At 40.3% G+C, this 21,982-nt stretch overlaps 1 protein-coding gene across 1 annotated transcript; it reads right to left on the reverse strand.

Moving 5' to 3' along the window:
* Nucleotides 1–805: 805 nt before the first annotated feature.
* On the reverse strand, nucleotides 806–21,343 carry slc15a2 (solute carrier family 15 member 2). Its single transcript, XM_084084566.1, has 22 exons — nucleotides 21,260–21,343; nucleotides 16,043–16,130; nucleotides 15,455–15,596; nucleotides 14,799–14,891; nucleotides 14,386–14,485; nucleotides 13,611–13,701; nucleotides 12,455–12,532; nucleotides 10,888–10,970; nucleotides 10,350–10,433; nucleotides 9,773–9,862; nucleotides 8,187–8,231; nucleotides 7,829–7,864; nucleotides 7,293–7,381; nucleotides 6,453–6,534; nucleotides 5,686–5,811; nucleotides 4,975–5,148; nucleotides 4,765–4,811; nucleotides 4,525–4,632; nucleotides 3,728–3,833; nucleotides 3,466–3,609; nucleotides 2,752–2,856; nucleotides 806–2,182 (listed from the first exon to the last, which is right to left on the reverse strand). The coding sequence occupies exons 1-22, from the start codon at nucleotides 21,266–21,268 to the stop codon at nucleotides 1,970–1,972; spliced, it is 2,133 nt and encodes a 710-aa protein (XP_083940692.1). The 5' UTR covers nucleotides 21,269–21,343; the 3' UTR covers nucleotides 806–1,969.
* Between the last annotated feature and the right edge of the window lie 639 nt (nucleotides 21,344–21,982).

Genomic DNA, 21,982 nt, shown 5'->3' on the forward strand with positions numbered 1-21,982 from the left:
TATTTTTGGGCGAATACTCTCGGAAAAGGGATGCTAGGGTTCAAGTGATTAACAACACAGCTTTAAACTGTCTATCAAGCCCTCTGGTCTCGTCTATCAAGAAGTTCTTGAGATAAATCCAGTTCCAGCTGGTCTCAGCCGAAAACAAGTATAATGCAACGACTGACTCCATCTGTGCCTCATACAGTCCTCATGATTTGTATTCCTGCACTCAGAGCAATCCTGTTTTGTTCACCAGATGGTGAAGGAAATGACGGCTCAAAATCAATCTTGTATTAACCACGTCTTAGTAATATAAGATGACATTAATTTCCTTACCAACATTCTTGTCATTTGATAAAGAGTAGTTTGGAAAATAGCCAACGAGGGCCCGATCACAATGGTTTGGTGATTGATGAAGGCTGTCTAAAGAGTGATAGATATGGTAGGCCCAGTACTGTTCTGTGTTGTGTTTTCACGTTGGTTGTCATGGACCTTTTGAGAAAGGAATCCAATGGCTAAAGCCTGAGTTATACTTTGTTTTTCATCCTCTAACAATGTCTTTACATGGACTGTATTTGTTTTGGGGGGGTTTACTCACTGAGCTATGACAAACCGCTGAGGCCTGATGCTTACATACTCTTATCGTTAATTCAAATATGAAAATAATTATCTTGGCTTGAATGGTTCATGTTGGTATGCCACAGGGGAATAGTGATACATTATTAATTCAGAAAGAAAATATGCATGTACTGATGGCAAAATATTTACATTTTTAATTAATACTTTCAACAGTACAAAAATGTCTCCCAGAATTACAATAGACGTAAATAATTATACTTTTCCTTTTTATCAAGTATTGTGGGTACCATTGGCACATTATGTAAACTGAACCAGTTGAGCAATGATTTTATTCTCCATTGATCAATCTATTAAGCATGTAGCTTAACATGACTTCATTCTTTCAGCAGCCTAGAAAAAAGAAACATGAAGAAGGTGTTACACTATACGAGGGTACTTATATATCCTGAAGGTAGGATTTTCAATACCATCAAATAATATTATTGACGGGAAAGAAAGATATGAAATTGAACAGGTAAAGTATTACTGCGGCTGGTCACTTCTGCTCACTTAGTCTCTAAGCTAATCAATTAACTATGACTAGATAATATTAACACTTACTGTTTCAATTACGTTTTTCGGCCCAAAAGCAGTTTAATTTATTCAACTTAGTCACCACCCACATATCTCTCAGTTCAGCCCACTGATGGATCTATGGAAGAAAGGTGCTTATTTCCCGTCTATTCATTCTATGGGCCATAAATATGTAAACCTGGTAACTTGTCTAAGTAGGCTAATTGCATATTAAGACAACACCATAGGCTAGACTATGTCATACATGCTACAATGACTTATCACCAGCAGCTCAGCTTTTTTCCTTTTTTTTTATACATATACCAGATATACCCCGGGGAAATGTCAGGAAGGTATGAAAAAATAGATACTGCCCAAGCCTATATCGAAGCAAATCTGAAAATAAGCAAAAATGTATAGGACGAATACAAAATCTGTACATGAATACATTACATCTGTACATTACTGGCATTCTACAGATACGGTACTTATTCCTTCATGCCCTAGTTGTGGATTCGTAGTGCTATCTTGACCAGTTAAAGCCTGTTTTACTCAGGCTTTGCATGCTGAAAATAGCAGACGACCAATCATAACGTAGGGCCTAAGTTATGCTCCATCGCACGACCATCTGAGTCTTAGGCTAAACTCGGGCTTAAAGGTCTCACAGGTAAAACACTCATATGAGAAATATCAAACTGCCTTATCTTAAAATTCACACACAAAAAAAACTTGGAAGTCATCTGAAAACAAAACAAACATTTCTTTAAAACGGGGTACATTTCCTGCCAAGTAAACAACGGCGTTCGCGTCACTCGCGAGCGATTAAAAGCAGAACCACAGGTGGGATGGTATGTGGTTACATTTTGGTGCTGGTCTCTATTCTGTTCAGATGCACCTCGTCCGTTTGTTTTTTCTTGGGGAAGTCCTCGTCGTCGTCCTCTTTCACCGTTAACTCCAGGTTGTCCTTGAAGAGCTCATCGGGGTCAACATAGGTGTAGAAGTAGGCCATGATGGAGAAAATGATGCATACGGCCACCAAGAGTAGGGCAAACAACAAGAACTCCACCCACTGTGACAACAAGAGACATGACTCATGGTCTCATTCCAAAAGAGATGTATACAGTATGACACATGATGCCTACTCTGACTACAACACCTGACTGAACACAATTTATATTATTCACTATTTTGAGCCCTTATAAATCAGTTGTAAAAAGTTGTAACTGTGTTCTTAAATATCAAGATCACGTCTGTTTGTCCAAACTGGAAATATTACTATATCATTATACTGTTTATTGAACTGTGACTTATGTTATTCATCACCTGCTTCGCTTTAATCAATCAATCTTAGTTTTGTTGCCCTCTAGTGGCCTATTGAAGGATTTTTTTTTAAATCGACGAGACTGTGTAACAAAGGAAGAGGAATTTACTTAGAAGTGATACGAAAAAAGACATAAAGGTATACGTTTACTTTTATTCATGTTAACTTAATAAGTATTAAATAGCTCTACATTCTGATAGTAATCATTGCTATAGAATAGAGTGTTAGTTCAGTAACGGGAGTCTCCCTGTCTCTCCTGCTCTTTAGTAAACAGAAAATGCATTTTATATCTGCCACATTGTTCTGTGATGTCATACCTGATCCAGCCCCGCCCCTTCTGCCACGATGAGCACTATGATGTTCCCAAAGGCAACAGTGAGCAGCCAGCCAGCCTGCAGGACTGACTTCATGTTAGCCGGAGCCTAAAGGCCCAGTGGAGACAAAGTTATGGTAATTGGGAGACAGCGCCCTACTCAAACGGCTTAATTATCAATCTGCTACAATTTCTTTTTGTTTTTTTCATTTGCATTTGTAGAACAAAGAGAGCAAAGTCCGGCATACAGCCCAGATCTGAATGGTGGTTCAGCAATACACATCCTTGGAAAACCCATCATCATTAGTATGGTTTGTTTATCTTACACACTACATTTGCCTTACTGAGAAGCAAGCATGTATTAGGGCTAGGGTTGAATTTGTTCAATGGTGGGGTATCATCCAGGTGGGGTTTATCACTGGTGGGGATGTTTTATCCCTGCTTCTGGTGAGACTGAATTACATTTCATGCATTTCCTTTTGGGAAATGTAGACTCTGATATATGTTCGATAATATCACAATTATTTTATTATTATTATTATCATTTATTTATTTTATAAAAAATCACCATGCATTGTGAGCTTGCAGATCTGCTACAGTATTCTATATAGGGTTTTAGATGGTTAAGAAAATGCCCCCCATCCATCCGCCCATTGTTTTTTCACAAATTGAACCCTGCATTTGCCTTGGTGAGAAGCTAGTGTGAATTAGGGCTAACCTGTGAGTAGGAGAATTCCAGGCCTGTGATGGAGAACATGACCTCTCCGGCTGTCATCAGGACATACTGGGGAATCTGCCACGCAATGTGCACGTTGTTGGCCTTCACATCCTCCATCTTGTGGGCCTCAATCTTACCCGAGTTCTGGAAGTAAAGATGGCCATAATAATACATGATTTAATCTTTTTATTGACCATGCCGTCAACAGGGAGATATGGTCTGATCACATAATCTTTGAATATCTCCACAATCAGTATCCTACCTCCGACAGCAGAATGATGGAGTAGGAGGCTCCAAAGTCTAGCAGGCCGAGGTCTAGAGAGTCGCAACTGTCCGATCCCATGTGACAATATTTGACATCTGGATATCTACAGTACCAGAGGCAACAATGATGAGGAAACAAACAACTAAATAAATTGTTTGAGTGGTATCGGTATGTATCTAAAAAAAACATCAAACAATCACTCTACCGATAATCAAATCAAATGTTGTGGGAAAATAGTATTGGTGGGCGTAAGTTAAAGTATGTCCCAAGTCTCAACACTGAAGTCCCAAGTCAAGTTTTAGTTCAAGATGAACTCAAAAAGTCAATAGTTACATTTCAAGTAGTAATCAGGTCACATCAAAGTCCCAAGTCCCCAACTTTTGGCTTCAAGTGCTACACAAGTCATAAGTTAAATGCATGTTTTGACTATTATTTGACTAATTTCACATACATTATTCATGTCTTATGAAAATGTGTTTATCAGTTCATTTAAAGTGTTTTAAAATACAGTTAATCAACATTTTCAAGTTTTTCAAGTGTATATATTGACACTCAACACCACATTTTGACACTTTCAGAGTTAAATGTTGCTGTGTGGTTGCTATTGGACTTGCTCCCAGGTAAGAGTGACAGTGCATACTGTGCAAACTCTCCCGGAATATAAAATAAAGATTTAAAAAGGCGATAGTGTCTAAGCAATTATTTTGCCTTCAGTAATGTCTGATTACAGTTCCCTCAGCCTCAGCCCTCAGTCTCACAGCGCTGTGCATACTGACTACTCCAGTCCTACTTACATGTTCCTAGTCACGGTCTTGTTAAAACAGACACTATAGTTAGCACCCACTTCGAACTCCTCCATTCCAACAGTTAGCGTTACTGCCCTGGGCTGTGTGTTGATGAACCTGTTTAAGACAACAGTTAGCTCTGTGATGTTACTGATCAGTGGCCACACATAAAAACAATTAGGCTCTTAGAGTGCGTCATTCAAGAGCTTGCTCTTGCTCTCAAAATAAACTCTAAACATTACATTTTACCTCAAAAAGGGGTCCCCATTGGAACTTTTCTCTGTATTGTCTTTCACCTGCATTGTCAATAAAAACAAGAGCAAAGATGTCAATATAAATGCAATGCTAACGCAACTTTGACAAAAGAATAACTGTTGGTGTGTATTTAGTGTGTCAGATTATCTATCTCAAGCAAGTTTCAAGCCCCAGATAGATGTGACATAGGAAAGCTGAACTCACAAGTTTACACAAGATTCCAGTGTCTCCACGAAATAAGATGAGAGTGTGGGCTTCCTGCGCTGTGAAGTTCTGAGTACACTCAGACACAGTTTCACCGGTGCCAACGAAGGCGACCTCCATTTTCACTTCCTTAATGGGTCCCCCTAATTGAAGCCTTACATATTCAGGAGGGTGCTAGCAGACACAAGAGAGGCCACGGTTAATGATCAGCTACAGTATGGTTGCGGAACATCTATTAACTAAGACAGTTCCTCCTGCTAATTAAAACAATGGCTGTGGGCTTGTGCTAAAACCACCAAATTCATCTTACTGTAGGTTGCAGGTTGACGACAAAAAAAAGTAAACAAACATCATCTCTAGCATGGTTTTGGGAATTAAAGGCCAACTTAATTTAAAACTATGTTTACCAACTGGTAGCCAATAGCTACAAGTTGGTAAACAACACAATCTTGGTTTGTGATTCTCTGATATAAAGACAAAAGAAAAGAGAGGGACAGAGACTAACCCTGACACTATCCAGGTTCACGTCAATAGGGACAATGTGGAGAGCTTGTAGATCGGCTATTTTCACAGAATATTCACCTATTATGACATGCCCAGAATAGGGACACTAGGGTTTCATGTGGTTGGGCAAATATGTTCAGTGTTGTTAACTGTTCCTTTGGCCATGCCTGTATAGTGCAAAGAACTAGTTTTGCATTCTGCATTTACCTCAAGGTGTTTGATCGGCTGTGCAAACAGGTCACTGCCTGGGATCTTCAGAGTGACATCCCTCTCTGCCAGGTTAAACACCTGCAGGAGACACTCCCCCTGGGGCGCAGGCTCCACCACTGTTTTCTGGAAGACGGGAATGGAGGAGAGCACCGGATGAGCTTGTGATTGTGCATGCACATGTGTGGGTGTGTTTGTACTTTAACCCATTAAAACCCGAGGTTGATTCTACCAAAAAAAAATCTAAAATGTTCAAAAAGATGCACGGCACGAAGTGATGTGCTGTGAGCTTGTATATCTGCTCTTTTTGAATGGCCAACGCTAAAATCTAAATGACACAGACGCTTTCCCGATTTGAATGGGTTAAGATACTATCATACAATACATTATGAGCCGAGGGAATGCCAGGCATCAATTAGTTGATCAGATATTTTCTATCAATTACACACCCCATGAAGTGTTGAATTAATTGAAAAGATTGGCTTAGTGCGACAAAAAAATATTCTCCATGAATTCAAGGCTTCATGGGGTGTGTAATTGATAGAAAATAAGTCATTGTTTGGGTGAACTACACCTTTAACTAGCGCCGATTGGTGAGATAATGTTGTATCGGCTAATAACAGTAATCTGATATCAGTTGCCACTCTCATTCCTTTTCCCACTCCCTTATCACCCAGTGCAAAGAGGTATGTGATAAATATAATATGTATACTATGTATGTATATTTACAATACAAAAGTCCCATATCTTGTATTGTCCATACATACCACAACCTCCCACTCCACCATAGAAGCTGCTCCAAAGGCCAACGCCGCAAATATCATACCACCAGCCATCTTCTTTAGGGGCCTAAAAGCAAAGGGAATACAGTACTAGTGAGCCAATGCAGGGCACTCACACATGCACGCACAATATCAATAGGGGTCAACACTGTTTAATCTAAAATAGCATCTGCATGCTCTGAATGTGGTGCTTTGTCACTATGGATCAGATAGGTGATTTCCACATTATGGTGTCACATTCTCATTCTCCCAGTGATTTCCTTCACATTGCCTGATAAGAGGACTAGGTAGAGAGCAATAACATCTGTTGCAAATGTGTCCTTTATGACTTAAGAGCTATGTGTAATCGGCATGCGTGTGTGCGTGTGCGTGTGTGTGTTGGGTAGCCACATTATACCACGCAAGCACTTTACTCACAGTGCCTTTTGCATGGAAAGAAGTAATGAAACACTAACAATAACATACAGCAAACTAGAAATCTAGTATAACTGGTCCTCACTGTCTACAGTACTTGATGCAAGTACAACAGCTTTTGTTTCCTTTTATCTTTCCAGGAAGAGAAAGGCTGTATAATTTCCAATAGTGAGCATTAGTGAGGACCAATTATGTAAGAAGTGCTCCCTTTGCCAAGGACAGATGGAGAAAGTGTAGTAAGGCTTTACCGAAGCTCTTACAAATCGCCGCTCACTTAACTGTTAAGGTGAGCTCACAGATATATAAAGGAGATGAGTGGTGGCAGGGGCCATGTCTCACCCGTAAAAGAGGCCTGTTAAATGTATGTTTGCCATAAAGTCAGAATCTTCAGTGAAACAGGTATCCACTCACGTGAGGTTGATCCTGCAGAGGCCAACGAGTGGGTAGATGATCATATCAAAGATGGGGACAAACAGAAGAATGAGCAGAGCATTGAGCATCTAGAGAACCAGGGAGGGAGAAAAACAAACCTTAAATGACCCTATAAAATGTCACACAAAATATCATAAAATCATAAAGGTTTTAGCTGCACATTCACAGAGATAATTACAAACATCCTTGGCCAATGTCACCAGTGAAGAGATTGCAGGGTGAACAGTTGACACCACAGATGATGTCAAACATTAGTCAATACAGTACTTATAAAGGATGATTCACTTGAGCTTTACGTGTGTGTGTGTGTGTGTGTGTGTGTGTGTGTGTGTGTGTGTGTGTGTGTGTGTGTGTGTGTGTGTGTGTGTGTGTGTGTGTGTGTGTGTGTGTGTGTGTGTGTGTGTGTGTGTGTGTGTGTGTGTGTGTGTGTGTGTGTGTGTGTGTGTTCACATACTGCCTTTGAACCCGTCACACATTCTGAAAGGCAGCTACACCTGAGAGTGTGGTAATAATACCTGCATTTGGTCAGGCTTCAGGATGAAAGAGTCTCCCTGTCAGAAAAGAAAAATGGAAAGTTTGACACTTCAGACACATTTGGGGTTTGCATCAGCAAAAACCTGACTAGAAAAGGTGCAGCTTATCAAGGCCACAACACAATTACATAGAATGAAATGTCAGACCAAATTGCCACATCATCACAACATGGGAAGGGCTCTGACAGGAAATGCTGTGTAATAATCAGATAACTTTCAATATTACAAACTGATATGAATACACAATAAAAAACACAATAAAAACTTTTCACGTCACATTTGTAACGATTGTACAGATTAGCATAGCGTACAGGACAAAAAATATGAAAGCAAAGCTTACAAAGGCCATGTTCATCCTGGTAGCTTGGAGTGTCCAACGGGAGCCCTGTGACAAAGAATGACTGCTACTATTAGCATATTCACTGTTTTCTATACTGATCAAACCTAGCAGGCTTTTTTGATTCCTTAACTGATGTATACAAATGATTAAATCATATGACGGTGTTGCGCAAAAATAGACAATCTGCAAGTTCACAACATGTCACAATGCGACACAGTGTGAGATTGCTCATCTGCTATTTTTGCTAACATTTCTGAATATTTTTGAACATTTTCACCTAATGACATGCACAAAATAGGGCCACTCAGGCCACTCAGGCCAGGTTGAAAGTGGTTAATTGGCTACCCTTTTTAGATTCCTTGGTATTTGGTGACGATAGAGAGCTGTGATGTTCTCTCATTTACATTTTTGGTATTGAGAAGAGTTTAAAAGAGGAATGTGCCCGGGAAGCCTGGGACTCAGGAATACTTTATCTGGTCCTCGGTCTTGTAAATAAACTTGGTAATCGCACTGACATCAACCCCTGGAATTCACAAAACGGTCTACAGCTGAATAAAGATAAGACTACTTTTAATGTAGAAATGGGTGTACCGGGTCAAAGGCAGGAGATTTCAAACCCATTTTTTATTCATTGTCTGAAACACAGCGAGCAGGTCAGAAACCAGGGTGTTATTATGGATGCGTTCATTTTCAAAACAATATCACTAATATTAGTAGGACAGATTCTTAACATTAAAGAAAAACACCTCTACAGTTAGAAGCTTCTTGTCCCAGTCTAAAAAAATGGTCTGTGTATTAATCTCCATGTAGTTAGATTACTGTAATGCTCTCTTCATCCTACTTCCTAAAAAGAAGGCTCCAGCTCATTATCTCTGCCCAGGAGATCACGTCTTTACCTGTGACTGTCTGCAGCTAATCTCGGATAATCAGGCAATGACAACTATGTCATTTAAAAATGATATACACAGAGCAATCATCTCTCCAAGCAATGCAATATGTGGGATCTATACTAATAACTAGCCAATTGCAAGGTTCCTGAGACTCCGGTTTATGGGATATACCGGAATTAACACACAAGCTGATATTAGATTACAAATAAACTTGGCTAGGAAGTTCTCTCTAATCAGATGTTTCTGTTTGGGTGCCGCCCAAAGAAGAGCAAGTATATTATTTAGGAAAGTGGCAAACTAAATTAGTACCTATCTAATAATCCTAGCCCTCGTTGCAATTGTGGAAATACTGTACTCCGAATTACTCTCAAGGCCTCTAGTTTAAGGGCAGGAACATTCATGTTTATCGGCAGTGCAATTGATGGGTTTCGGAGGTTTGACACACAGCACCTTACAGCTGGTGTTAACGAACTAAAAAGGTGGGCCAAATGAAATGAGACGACCCACCACAAGCCTCTAATATCCAAGTTGCTAATGCTTCATTTACACTCTGTTGAACGATGGTGTTGCTCGCCAAAAATTGTAATTGTTTAACAGATCGGCTATTTACGGCGAGCAACACCAGTGTACGTCGTTATATAAATAGTTTGATATTGCCCGTTGCTGTTAGCAAGTCTTAAGGTCATTGTAGGGTACCTGCTGGTCAAAGAGAGCCCAGAACATGGGAAGAGGGATGTAGAGGAGCAGAACTCTCAGAACCATCTTTATCTCCATGATCAGACGCTTCTGTTAAGACATAGAAGATTGGACCGCATAGGTTATTCACATAACCTCAACACAAATTACTATAAACATGATGTATATTGACAATCAGTGGTGGACAGTAATGAAGGACATGAGTACCGTACTGTGCATCAGTAAATTTTTTGAATATCTGTATTACTTGAGTGTTTTTTATTTTTGGATACTTATGACTTTCACTCCACTACATTTCAAAGGCAAATGTACTTTTGACTCCACTGTATTTCTAGAAAGGGAAAATACATTTTGAATTAACCACTTAAGCCCTATTTATAAAAAGCCTGTACTTTTGGATACTTTGGTATTTTTAAAAGCAACAAGTACTCCAGTACTTTAACTCAAGTACAAATGTGTCCTCCACTGTTGACCATATCACCCACATTTACTCTTGTACACAAATTCCATTCTCATTAGTGCCAAAATTACACCAATAAGCTCTTTTCTTCCAAGTGCAAACTAGTGGACACCTTACCGAGTATTTGTCCTCAGCCCAGTCCAGCCAGTGTTTTCTCTTTGGGTCATACTTTGATTTCTTGCAGCGGTTGCTAATGGCAAACTGTAAACCACAAACCAACAAAAAATAAATACATAAAGCTCACAGATCAATGCATGCCTTCTTTCACAGTAGTACACTCTGGGCCCTATTTTGCACATCTTAAATACCAGGTCTTATGACTTAACTTAAGAACTGGAGGTGTGGTCAATGCTGTTTCGCAATTTTTAATGGCCAAACAGCATTGGCCACGCCTCCAGGACTCCAAGTTAAATCATAAGACCTGGTATTTAAGGTGCGCAAAATAGGGCTCTCTGACTCTGATGAAGACTGGGATGAAGTTGTACTACTGTGCTATAACAGCAGAGTGATTCATTGCACATTCTCCAGTGAGCACCTCTATCTATCAAAGTGAGTACCGGGCCCTTCCTTGAGGAATACCAAACTTGGCCTCTTTTAAGGTTGCAGGGGAGTCGTCCTCCGATACGTAGTGACTGATGCGAGAGAGATGACTCACCCCAATACACTTGCAGACATCCAGCATGACGTTTCCCTGAGGAGGACTCTTTTTGTACAGCCCACTGCCAGAGATGAACACAACTGCACCAGAAGCACGAGGAGTTAGAGCAGACACAGGGGAGTAACCATAACAATTGATGTTGCAGATGGTTTGACTGTTACTCACACTATGGCTGTGCTCCCAAGCCCCAGAGACCATGGATTTATGATAGACAGTATCAGGAAGTCCCACTAGCATAATTCTAACTTGGCTTAATGCCTCCCCAGAAACACACAAGTCTGCCAAAACACTGTCAGACTGAAACCTTGTATGTCCAAAACCGTATTTTTTTTCAGGAAATGTAAAAAAAAAGAACCTGTGTTCGAAATGGATCCAATGTAGTTATTATTTAGTCACAAGCTTTTGTTAAGACTTTTCTTTGGTTAAATATTTATAAAACCCACAGACAGACTTGACCACTTTCACCCTGGCGACCTACTTTGTGCATGTTATTATAGGCAACACAAAACCGCATTTTATTTTTTCAAAAATAGCAGATCTACCACCATATCCTACGACAAAGTATAACATTAATTTATGGAAAAAACATAAAAAGATGAAATGTGGACATACTGTACAAGGTTTCTGCCCGACAGCGAAGATAGATGACTCTTAACAGAGATGATTACCATTTAAGGTTATGTTTTCTCCTCTCAATTGTTTTTTTTTGCATTTTGCCTGAATTACTGTTGGTTGTTATTAATAGGCTGCTAACTTGGTGAGAACTTTTTGTCAGGCTGTATTGGCCTCAAACGATGTGGGCAGCCATCATTGTGGGTCATCCTCGCGGTCCTTCTGGTTTAAAAACATGGTTTGTTTTGATAGCAGGGGGGTTAAGCCCTGGTGGAGGCAGCCAACCATGAATCCTAAAGGATCAGATGCAGTCAGCAGAAAGGAGATCACTGGCTGTCATCACAGATGTGGAGTGGCCTCGATCAACAGGAAGCAACTGTAGGACAGTCAAAACAACTAGTCGAACCAGCCTTCACACACCCATGTTTACACCAGTGGTTCCAAACGGTGTGCCAAGGCACACTGGTGTACCGTGAGACAAGTCCAGGTGTGAACAGTTACAAACATTCACACTTGTGTGCGTCCAAGCATGACTACAGGCTACAAATGCTGACCAATGACCAGCTCCACTGGAGCAGATGGCGTAGTAGTAGGGGACATGTTACTAATTCACTCACTTAACCTAGCATGAACTTTCTGCGCTATGTAGATTAAATGTGATGTCATGTATTGTGGCTGTCTGTGTACTGCGCCATTAGAACATCATAACTCGAACCTTGATTAACCACATAAATCCTGAATGCTTCATTGAAGGGGGTCACCCCGCAGTGGTCTATACTTAGTCCCCTCCTTTTTTCCCCTTTACACCAAATCTCTTTTGACATTTTTCACACATTGCGACGTGTTGTGATCTTGTAGGTATGTAGCTATTTTCGATGAATGCTCACCCATTATGACATGCCCAGAATTGAGATGCTAGGGTGCATGTGGTTAAATATATTCCACCACTCACCTAATGCCACTATCATTAGAGCTGCTGGAACTCCAAATGCCAGAGCGTAGCAGTCCTCTCCAAAACACTTCACATCACCTGCCGCAAACATACAGTAGGCTTCATTGATTGACTTGTACTTTAAAGACACAAAATAAAAAATGCATTTGCTCAGAACACAGAAAGGTTAAACAGGTATTTGTACTGTCGTCCTCAAAGGTGGTTACTGACAGCACAGCAGGCAAGCAAACTGACAAGTGACAATACCTGCCAGAACAATATCAATTTCCAACCAAAAACAGCATCAAAAGTATAATACCGTACCAATACATATAAAACAAAAAAGAAGCTCTACAATCAGCCCTATGCCATACATCCTATTCTTGATCCATAATGCACTTTTTCACGCTTTGTTTAAAGTTCTGCATTGTGGTAATGGTTTTGATTTGAATCAATCTAAAATCCTAAATTCAACCCAAATAACTAACGGATGCCTTTACTTGAATGCTTGTTCCATTACACTGTACATTAAACCCGTTGCATTGACTATTTTGTTCTCTAGTCTAGACCCAAACAGAATACTTTCTGTTTTTCCCAAACGTATTATCAGCCAGCCACTGCCAGACATTAGAAAGTTATTTGCTCAATCATTTTTCTAGCGCTTATCTTTATGGGACACACACACAATGGAACTTTGAAAAGTAATAACTCCTGAATTACACAAAACTTGTCAGAGACACTCATTTATCCTCACTCTACAAATTTGCCTCAAGAACTACTAAATACGATACAATCGTCATAAAAGCTGTTAGTTAGACCCTTAAATTTAGCAAACTTAGCTTACAACCTTAAATATGTGTGTAATAGACCAATTATTTGTTTACCAACATTGAGACTGGATGCACAGGTGATTGTTTCACGCAATCAATTCTCAACCTGTTGTTTTGGGGTGCGCTGGTTTCAGCACACCCCATCCCCCTCTTGTGTGTGGGGGATGGGGTGAGTCCTAGCGAGGTGTGTCCTAACGAGACCTGATAGAATGGGTTTCATTGCGCCCATACTGGTTGCACGCATACTGGTTCTTATCAGTGTGACGTCGTCTGTTAAGGGGTCTATACAGTCAGTTATAGGAAAACATCCTAACTATGCAGCGTGGACACTCAGTGTCAACACTGACCTCTCAGTATCGGTGTAATGACAGTTGATAAAACACTCCCAGCATTGATCGACATGTAGAATATAGAGAAAAACTTCCTCCTTTCACTCGCCTGTGGGAAAGAGCAGAAGAGGACCCCAAAATGATAAACAATCTCAGATTTTTTGTATTTATTCTCAGTTTTGGTGAGTGCTGTTTATAGTGTCCGAGGCATACTAATGAAAGCCCATGCTGTATCTATTAAAACATTTCAGAATGACAGCTATTTATTTAATCTTCAATTAGCAAGCTACTTCCACTGAGATGAATAAAACCCTTGTTCAAAAGAGACCTAACAATAAATGCAACATTATGAGAAACATAGTAGTTGCAACAAACAAAATTGAACATGAACAACAATATGATTAAATATCCTGTTGAATGTATATTCGAAAACTAACTTTTGCTATTGTTTAAAGATAAAGTTAAAGACAACATTAGATTTTGTATACTTTCTAGTGCTGTCTAATACTGTATTTATGCTCCAATGTATTTGGATTGATTGCAGGACATTTGCACTTGTGTCGATTTCCAAATGCACTTCCGTGTTTTTTTTGCTCCAAGGCTTGACTTAATTCTTAGATAGTTAATCATTATGTCCATCATGCAAAGACAGAGATGCTGCATATATGATTATTATTTTCTCCCCAATTTAGTCAATGCCAATTCCACAAGTGTACTGCAGTCCCTGCCGCTGATATTGGACTTATTTATCATCTTATCAAAGGATAATTTTGTACAGTATATGTTGCCTTACATGTTCCTCGTCAAACTGGTCTCCTCCAAATGCTGCCACACATGGTTTGATCCCTCCAGTGCCAAAAGCTATGAGAATCAGACCTAAAACGGACAGTGCACTGGGACACACACAGACACATACACTTTGAAACGGCACTTAACCACATGAACCCTAGATTCCCTATTCTCTGGTCGACAAAAATATTTAGCAAAAATAAGCTGATCTACAAGCTCACAACGTGTTGCAAGCTTGTAGATCTGCTATTTTCAGCAAAGATATTTGGTGTAGGGGAGAAAATGTAGGGGGCCTAGCATAGAACACAGGGGGAATCCGTTCAATAGGGTTTAAGTGTTAACTTTCATATCTAACTACCATGCCCCACTTCTGTCCATTCCAAAAGAAGGAATCAAAGAGGAAAACAAAGTGCTTACATGTGCACGTTCCTGTCTCCCACAGTGGGAATGGCCCCAACAGACTTGACCACATGGCCGATGACATAGACAATGGATAGGTAAATGATAGTCCTGTTGAGAACAAAGATTACATTCCGTGTTACACACAGCATAGAAGGCTATACAAGATACTGGCTGGTATCATTATGGGGATGAATCATTTCACTTGAACTGCTTGAAACAGTTCACAGAAGGTTAGACAGCTAAGGGATTCCACGTTCATCAGAATCACTTTATTGCCATGTATATGAGGTTCATACAAGGACAACAGGTGCTGTGACAACCCAACAAAATGACCTTAACTACTGACGCAAGAATACTGACAGGATACGTTGGCACTTACGACTGACATTAGTGCAACGTTACATTGTTACATTGCCTTGCCCCTTATCCCTAAACTTCTTTGCCATTTTTTACTATTTTGAAGAAAAAAAAATAGTCCAAATAGCCAATCTACAAGCTCACAACGCATCGATGTAGATCGGCTAGTTAAAACTATTTTGAAATGTTTTTAAAACTAGTTTAAAAAATGGCAAAGACGTTTAGGGATAATGGGTAAGATAACATAAGGGTAGATAGGGCCCTGTGAGTTCAATAGGCTATACGTGAACAGCAGATAAAGGAGAATGACTCACTTGAACTTGCCCAGCCAGGAGTCTGCGATGAGAGCCCCCAGTACAGGTGTGAAGTAACAGAGGCTGGAGAAGGCATGGTAGACAGCTGTGGAGAGGTCCTTGTCCCATTTCAGGTAGCTGATAAAGTAGAGCGTCAGCACCGCTATTTCGAGGACACAAATGATTCTTACTGAAATCTGCTTTTCAATACATCTGGTGAAATTCCCTTGTTTTGCATTCCTCAGTGTATTATTGCCTCTAATGTTTGTGTGTCATTCTGTGCGTACACGTGACAAAGGATGTGGGACAGACAGATCAGGTGATCGGAGGAAGGGGGATTCTACAGTGGTCTCTGTCCGATTGCCCCTGTTGACCTTAAATACCCTGTAAACCAATTTCACAGTCCCATTCATCGTCCCTGACAACACTTAGTCACATAGCATTTACTGTAGGAGGCACTTCCAGAGATCTGTGAGAATGTTGTAATACCTCGTATGAATAAAGGCTTATCATATCTCATCTTATCTTATCTCTTATCTACCCTGAACGCTGTTTCGTGGTTGATCAATACAGATGTGTGTATTGCATTGTCACAGAGAGTAAATATACCTTTCATGCCATAGTAGGAGAAGCGTTCACAGAACTCATTCACCACTATGAAGGCGATGCTGACTGGGTAGTTGGTCCCACATAGTTTCTGTTGAAGAGAATAATAAAGACAAACAGAGAGATAAAGAGAGAGTGGGGGTGTTAGTAGATTAGGTTGCATTTAGCAATGATATTTTGCAGTGAATATGGTATGGTATCGACATACCATGTGTTCTGTGTATTTTACTGACAAGTGCTATATAGGGTATATTGTCCTATAAAGAACTCAACATTCTGCTATTCTGATAGTAGTCAAATATGTTCTCACTGCTTTTTGCTTCTGGATAAGATAGGTAATAGGGTGGTAGAGCATTTTCAGTTTCCGCCACTACCCAGTGAAATAAACTGTTTTTACTGTTACTTTTTAGAAACAATTTATTTCATTTTTTATTTTGAATAAATATTTTTAATGTATCTTTATCCCCATATAAAGCGACTTTGAGTAGTCTGAGGGATTATTATTAGTATTATTATTAGCCATTATTATTTTTATAATTTAATTTTATATGCACAGCTTTTTGTATTAATAAATAAGGATTTCATAATAAAATACAGAAAGGGATATTTGCCTCTTGTCAACTGTGCACCAAAATACATCATAATCATTAGGAAATGTGTAGGGAGAGTAGGGAAAATATGAGTAGGCCTATCTGTGATCAGCATCATTCATAACAAGCATTATTCTATCACACCCATACTCAAAGTTCATACTTTAGGCTAATTTGTCATAGCCAACTGGATTAATTGTAGCCTACTTTATGTCATAAGTTTAAACACATGACACGTCGCATAAGTTGCATTCATACACTTTGCACTCAAGTTTCCAATGCAATGTGGTGGTACTCTAACTAATATAGACCCACTACTAGTGGATTAACTTTTTAATGATGAGCCAATTTGCACCATTCATAGTAGCTACTTTGACAAGTTGGCTAGAATACTTGTATGAAAACCGCAAGTTAATTGCAAACACTTCAGTCCACTGTTTCCCAAAGACTGGGTCGGGACACATTTTATGGCTCACGAGTAAATATCCCTTTATTTTTGGTTTCGTACATTTTGTCTTTAATTATAATCAAAACATTTTCTACTTTTTTCCCGATGAATTAGGAACTAATCCAATGATTTTTCAAAAGAATTTCATGAATAAATAAAAATAAAATCAAAGACATTCCATAAATTTGAAAACAAAAGTAAAACAAATAGTGAAAATAGCCAATCTACAAGCTCACAACGCCTCGCGACGCAACACGTTGTGAGCTTGTAGATCTGCTATTTTCACTAGTAGGCTATGGGTCCTGGGGTAGACATAAAAATGTTCTTTTGGGTCTCGAGCAAAGAAGTTTGGGAACCAGTGACTTTGTCCACACAATCGGTAACATATGGTAATGAAATCTAAATAACTTTCTCGCTCTGCAGCTCTGACCAAGCTTGTAGTAGGGTCCGAAAGTGAGGTTCTGTGACCATCCTTTGGCAAGTATGTTTTTACGATTGATTTGACCTCTATGGACCCTTTAGAAAAGATTTAGCCCCCAGGTCCCTCCCAAAAATCCCGGCATTTTTTGCTAGACAGCCAAATTCAAAATGGCGCCCGGCGCCATCTCTAAAAATTAACTTTTGATCTGGATGACCTAGAATCATGTATGAAGGCACTTTTCCATACAAGTCAACCATGAGGATTCCAAATCTGACACAATTTTAATTGTCAGACCTCGTTTTGACTCCGAAATTCAAGATGGCTGACATCCAGTACAGTAAAAACTTATACCCAGGGGGCAAAGAACCAGATGGGCTAGAAATAAAAACTTGGTGTCTATTTCATGGTTTCAGAGCATGAGAAACTCAATGGAATACTTATCTTTATGATTGGGTGTGTCTGGACCTTTAATTTGCATATTTCCAAGATGGACGCCACGCGAAAATGAGTTTTACTATGACTTTTACAGTGGCAGCTTACTGTTATGGCAAAAAGTCTGCTTTTTAAGCAATATGAACACATTTGGTCAGTTTGCGCTTTAATTTATATGTTGTCAATATGGCTGCAGTCATAAATAATGTGTGGTATTACATTTTCCATTTATTGATTTATAGATCTATAGTTGTGGGGATGATTGCAGAGAAAAATCGGAGAAAAAGCCCACAATGTACCTTATGTATCATTTTAATAAACTAAATACAATATAAACAGACACATGCACACTCCAAGACTTGCCAAAAACTTCAACTTTAGGGCTATACAAATTAACATAGTGGTATGCATTCAAGTAACATAACAAAAGATAGACTACTTAGTGACAAATAGAGTAAAAGCGGAGTTGAGGTTGCCTACAAAAGGTTCATTTTGACCTCTATGGTTCAGTCTTGCCTGCTTCTAAAGCCAATGATACTATGGTACAATGCTATTCACTGTCACTGTTGTCATGTTGCACTGATCCTGCTGCATCGTGTCTCCAGTCCCTGGCAACGGCATCCTAAGTAGAATGGAATTGCCTTCTTTGCACGGGAACAGTTTTTCTGGCAGCCTTTGATACAGCTGCATGATATTGCCTTGTTCATTGACACAGGCCAGGCTGGCTCGGTAGATGCAAGGGGGACTGCATTGCTAGCACTGAGAGAACATCCATACTCTGTGAAAGAAGGAATATCCGGCTTGGCGATATGTGCACATTTATCTATTATGGTTGCTAGAACAGCTCTTCTCAGGTGCAGGTCAAAGGAATTATCTGTCGGGGGCAGCAGCTTTAAGAGGGTTGATCTATTATTGAGGAACTTGTACACTCTAAGCTTACTCAGGTCAAAATCCTCCTGGTGGTCCGCTTTGGATGTATATACAGCAATTGTGAGGTCTCGTGCCTGATTGATGGACGTCATCTGAGAGGGAATCATAAGAGTTTTCACCAAACTCCTCAAGTGCAGAGATCCAGACGCATGATGGCCTTGAACTATGCCTTCTTCCCAGTGAAGAAGGGATAGCTGGTGGTACAGTATCTCTGCCACTTAAACTATGGATAAAGGGCAGGGCACGACACTGTGCGAGACCCAGTGCTGATACCATTTGATGGATAGGAAGGTATGAATTTTGCTCTGTTCTCACCCACAGCTCTGGAAGGCATTGGAGATGGGTTGCTGCATAGTAAAGGCACATGATGATGATGTCTGTGTCATTGGCATGGATGACAGCGCCGCCCATGGCTGCTGTGGTGTTGGGGAGTGTTGTTTCTGTCTGTTGTAAACTGTGCTCCGCTGTACCAAATGAAATTCCTAACATGTTCACATGTCATGGCAATAAAGTCTTCTGATTCTGATTCTGACAACTCTGTCAACTTTGTCATTCTGGACACTGTACAGGGTGTGGAGTATTATTCTTGTATCAGCCTCCTGTTGTGTGGATTCTAGTGCAGGGACATCTTCAATAGACCCCTCCTTGATCACCACACACACTCCTTGTCTCTTCTTTAAACCCCCCACCCAGGTAAAGATGTGTTGGACCAAGGGCCGACTTAAGTTTCTCATTTTCACACCATTCGTCACAGAGGAAACTCAATAGGTTTGCCTTGTTAGCTGACACAGCAAAAAACTCCTGAGGATCTGGAGCTGTGTAATGCATACTGACTTCATATTCTTTGGTAGGTTTTGGTCAAGCATATCTGTGTTCTTGCTCAGCTGTCTTAAGACTAGGTCCACAGTACCGGTCAAAACAGAAGTGAATGATCTCTGTGCCAGCAGGCACATCATTCAACAGCAGACGTTGGTATCGTTCAGCGATTGTTCCAAATGCTTCACCTTTCAGGAACGACCAATGGCGCATGGCATACATGGCATCAATAACTACTGCTGTTTTTCTGTCTTCTGTAGGCAGGTCAGGGATACATGCAACTTTGGTCTCCTCTTTCAGGACCTTCACAAGGCTTGCCTTGGTACCTGTTCTCATCCTGCCATCTTCCTGGAAGAGGGAAGGGGGGAAGTCACTGCACTCGTGGTTGCCTATAAAGTCAACAAGGTTGAGTTCTCCACCACTGGCTATGATTAGGGTCATGCGCAGGAGGGCAGTAATTTCATTGCTCTTGCCAGGTGCTGAGGTTTTCCCCTTAGATTGTTTAGATTTTGTGTTTTGAGTGTAGAAAGTGTTAAGCTTCATTATTCTTGTCTTCTTCTGTTCACTGGACAGTGACTCACACAGTGCCTTCAGACCCAGTTCTTTCACACTCATCAAGTCGTCCTTGACTGTGGATGTGGAATCAGCACACTGTCCTGTAGATATGTTGATCATGGATGATGTGCTCACTGTAAATGGGTTAGTCTCCACTGCTGCCTTGACTACCATCTCTGCATCCCGGATTACACGACTCTGACCAGACTCATGGTGTGGGTCTGCCATATTGACAACATATAAATTAAAGCTCAAACTGACCAAATGTGTTCATATTACTTAAAAAGCAGACTTTTTGCCATAACAGTCAGCTGTCACTGTAAAAGTCAAAGTAAAACTCATTTTTCGTGGCGTCCATCTTGGAAATATGCAAATTAAAGGTCCAGACACACCCAATCATAAAGATAAGTATTCCATTGAGTTTCTCATGCTCTGAAACCATGAAATAGACACCAAGTTTTTATTTCTAGCCCATCTGGTTCATTGCCCCCTGGGTATAAGTTTTTACTGTACTGGATGTCGGCCATCTTGAATTTCGGAGTCAAAACGAGGTCTGACAATTAAAATTGTGTCAGATTTGGAATCCTCATGGTTGACTTGTATGGAAAAGTGCCTTCATACATGATTCTAGGTCATCCAGATCAAAAGTTAATTTTTAGAGATGGCGCCGGGCGCCATTTTGAATTTGGCTGTCTAGCAAAAAATGCCGGGATTTTTGGGAGGGACCTGGGGGCTAAATCTTTTCTAAAGGGTCCATAGAGGTCAAATCAATCGTAAAAACATACTTGCCAAAGGATGGTCACAGAACCTCACTTTCGGACCCTACTATTGCATCCAGCTTTTTAACTTTTAACGTTACCATCACGCATAAGTAACAGTCCTGATGGGGAGAAACGCTACAATTGTACGATCGAACTCGTTTGGGATGCGTTTAATTAATTAAACGCATCCCAAACGAGTCCGATCGTACGTGATGATCAGAATTGAGCCCATTGACATGAAAAATGATGTATTTATATTTACTGTACCTTTCCCATGTCTGCAGTGTTTTCTGGTTAGTTTGAGGTCTAGTTACTGTTGCATCGATAACTCTGGCGCGGCATCCAAGTCCGTCCCACTCTGGTCTCTCTGAAGGTAGGAATGCTAAACTTATATTATATGAAAAGATGCGTCTCTTAAAGTTAATATTGTACCAGAGATCTATGACTTTTGTTCTTTCGAGAAAAGCAGGCGTGTCTCACTGTGTTTCTGGAGGTCTACGCACACAATAAGAAGACTAGTCATTTAGAGTTGACTGACTGTAAAGTTTGAGGCAACAACAGCCTTGGATGCACAGTAGCTCCAATCGGAACCTCTCCCTCTTTTTTATAGCTCCGAGAGATGAGGTCCCGCTACGTAGGGTGGCGGCAGAGTGCGACACCGGCAAATATTGGCCAATATTGTTGATTCTTATATTTTTCCGCACATCGTATCCAAAAAGTGACGGTATTCCCCCTGCTCTCAGATGTTTTACATATTAGCGGTCAAGAAAATTTAAGCGACGGGTTGCTGTAAGCGTTTAAATTGCTATTTTAGTCAGCCTGTGGCCAGTCAACCCCCGTCGGCATGCGCTGTACAGCTCCCTTTAAGGTTGCATTGGGAAAACATACCGCAGGCTGACTAAAAAGCGATTTAAACGCTTGTTTCAACCCGTCGGTTAAATTTTCTTAACCGCTAAAATGTAAAACATCTGAGAGCAGGGGTAGTACCTT

This window comes from Gymnoscopelus microlampas (assembly GCF_963454915.1).
Source record: "Gymnoscopelus microlampas genome assembly, chromosome: 17".
Taxonomy (NCBI): Eukaryota; Metazoa; Chordata; class Actinopteri; order Myctophiformes; family Myctophidae; genus Gymnoscopelus; species Gymnoscopelus microlampas.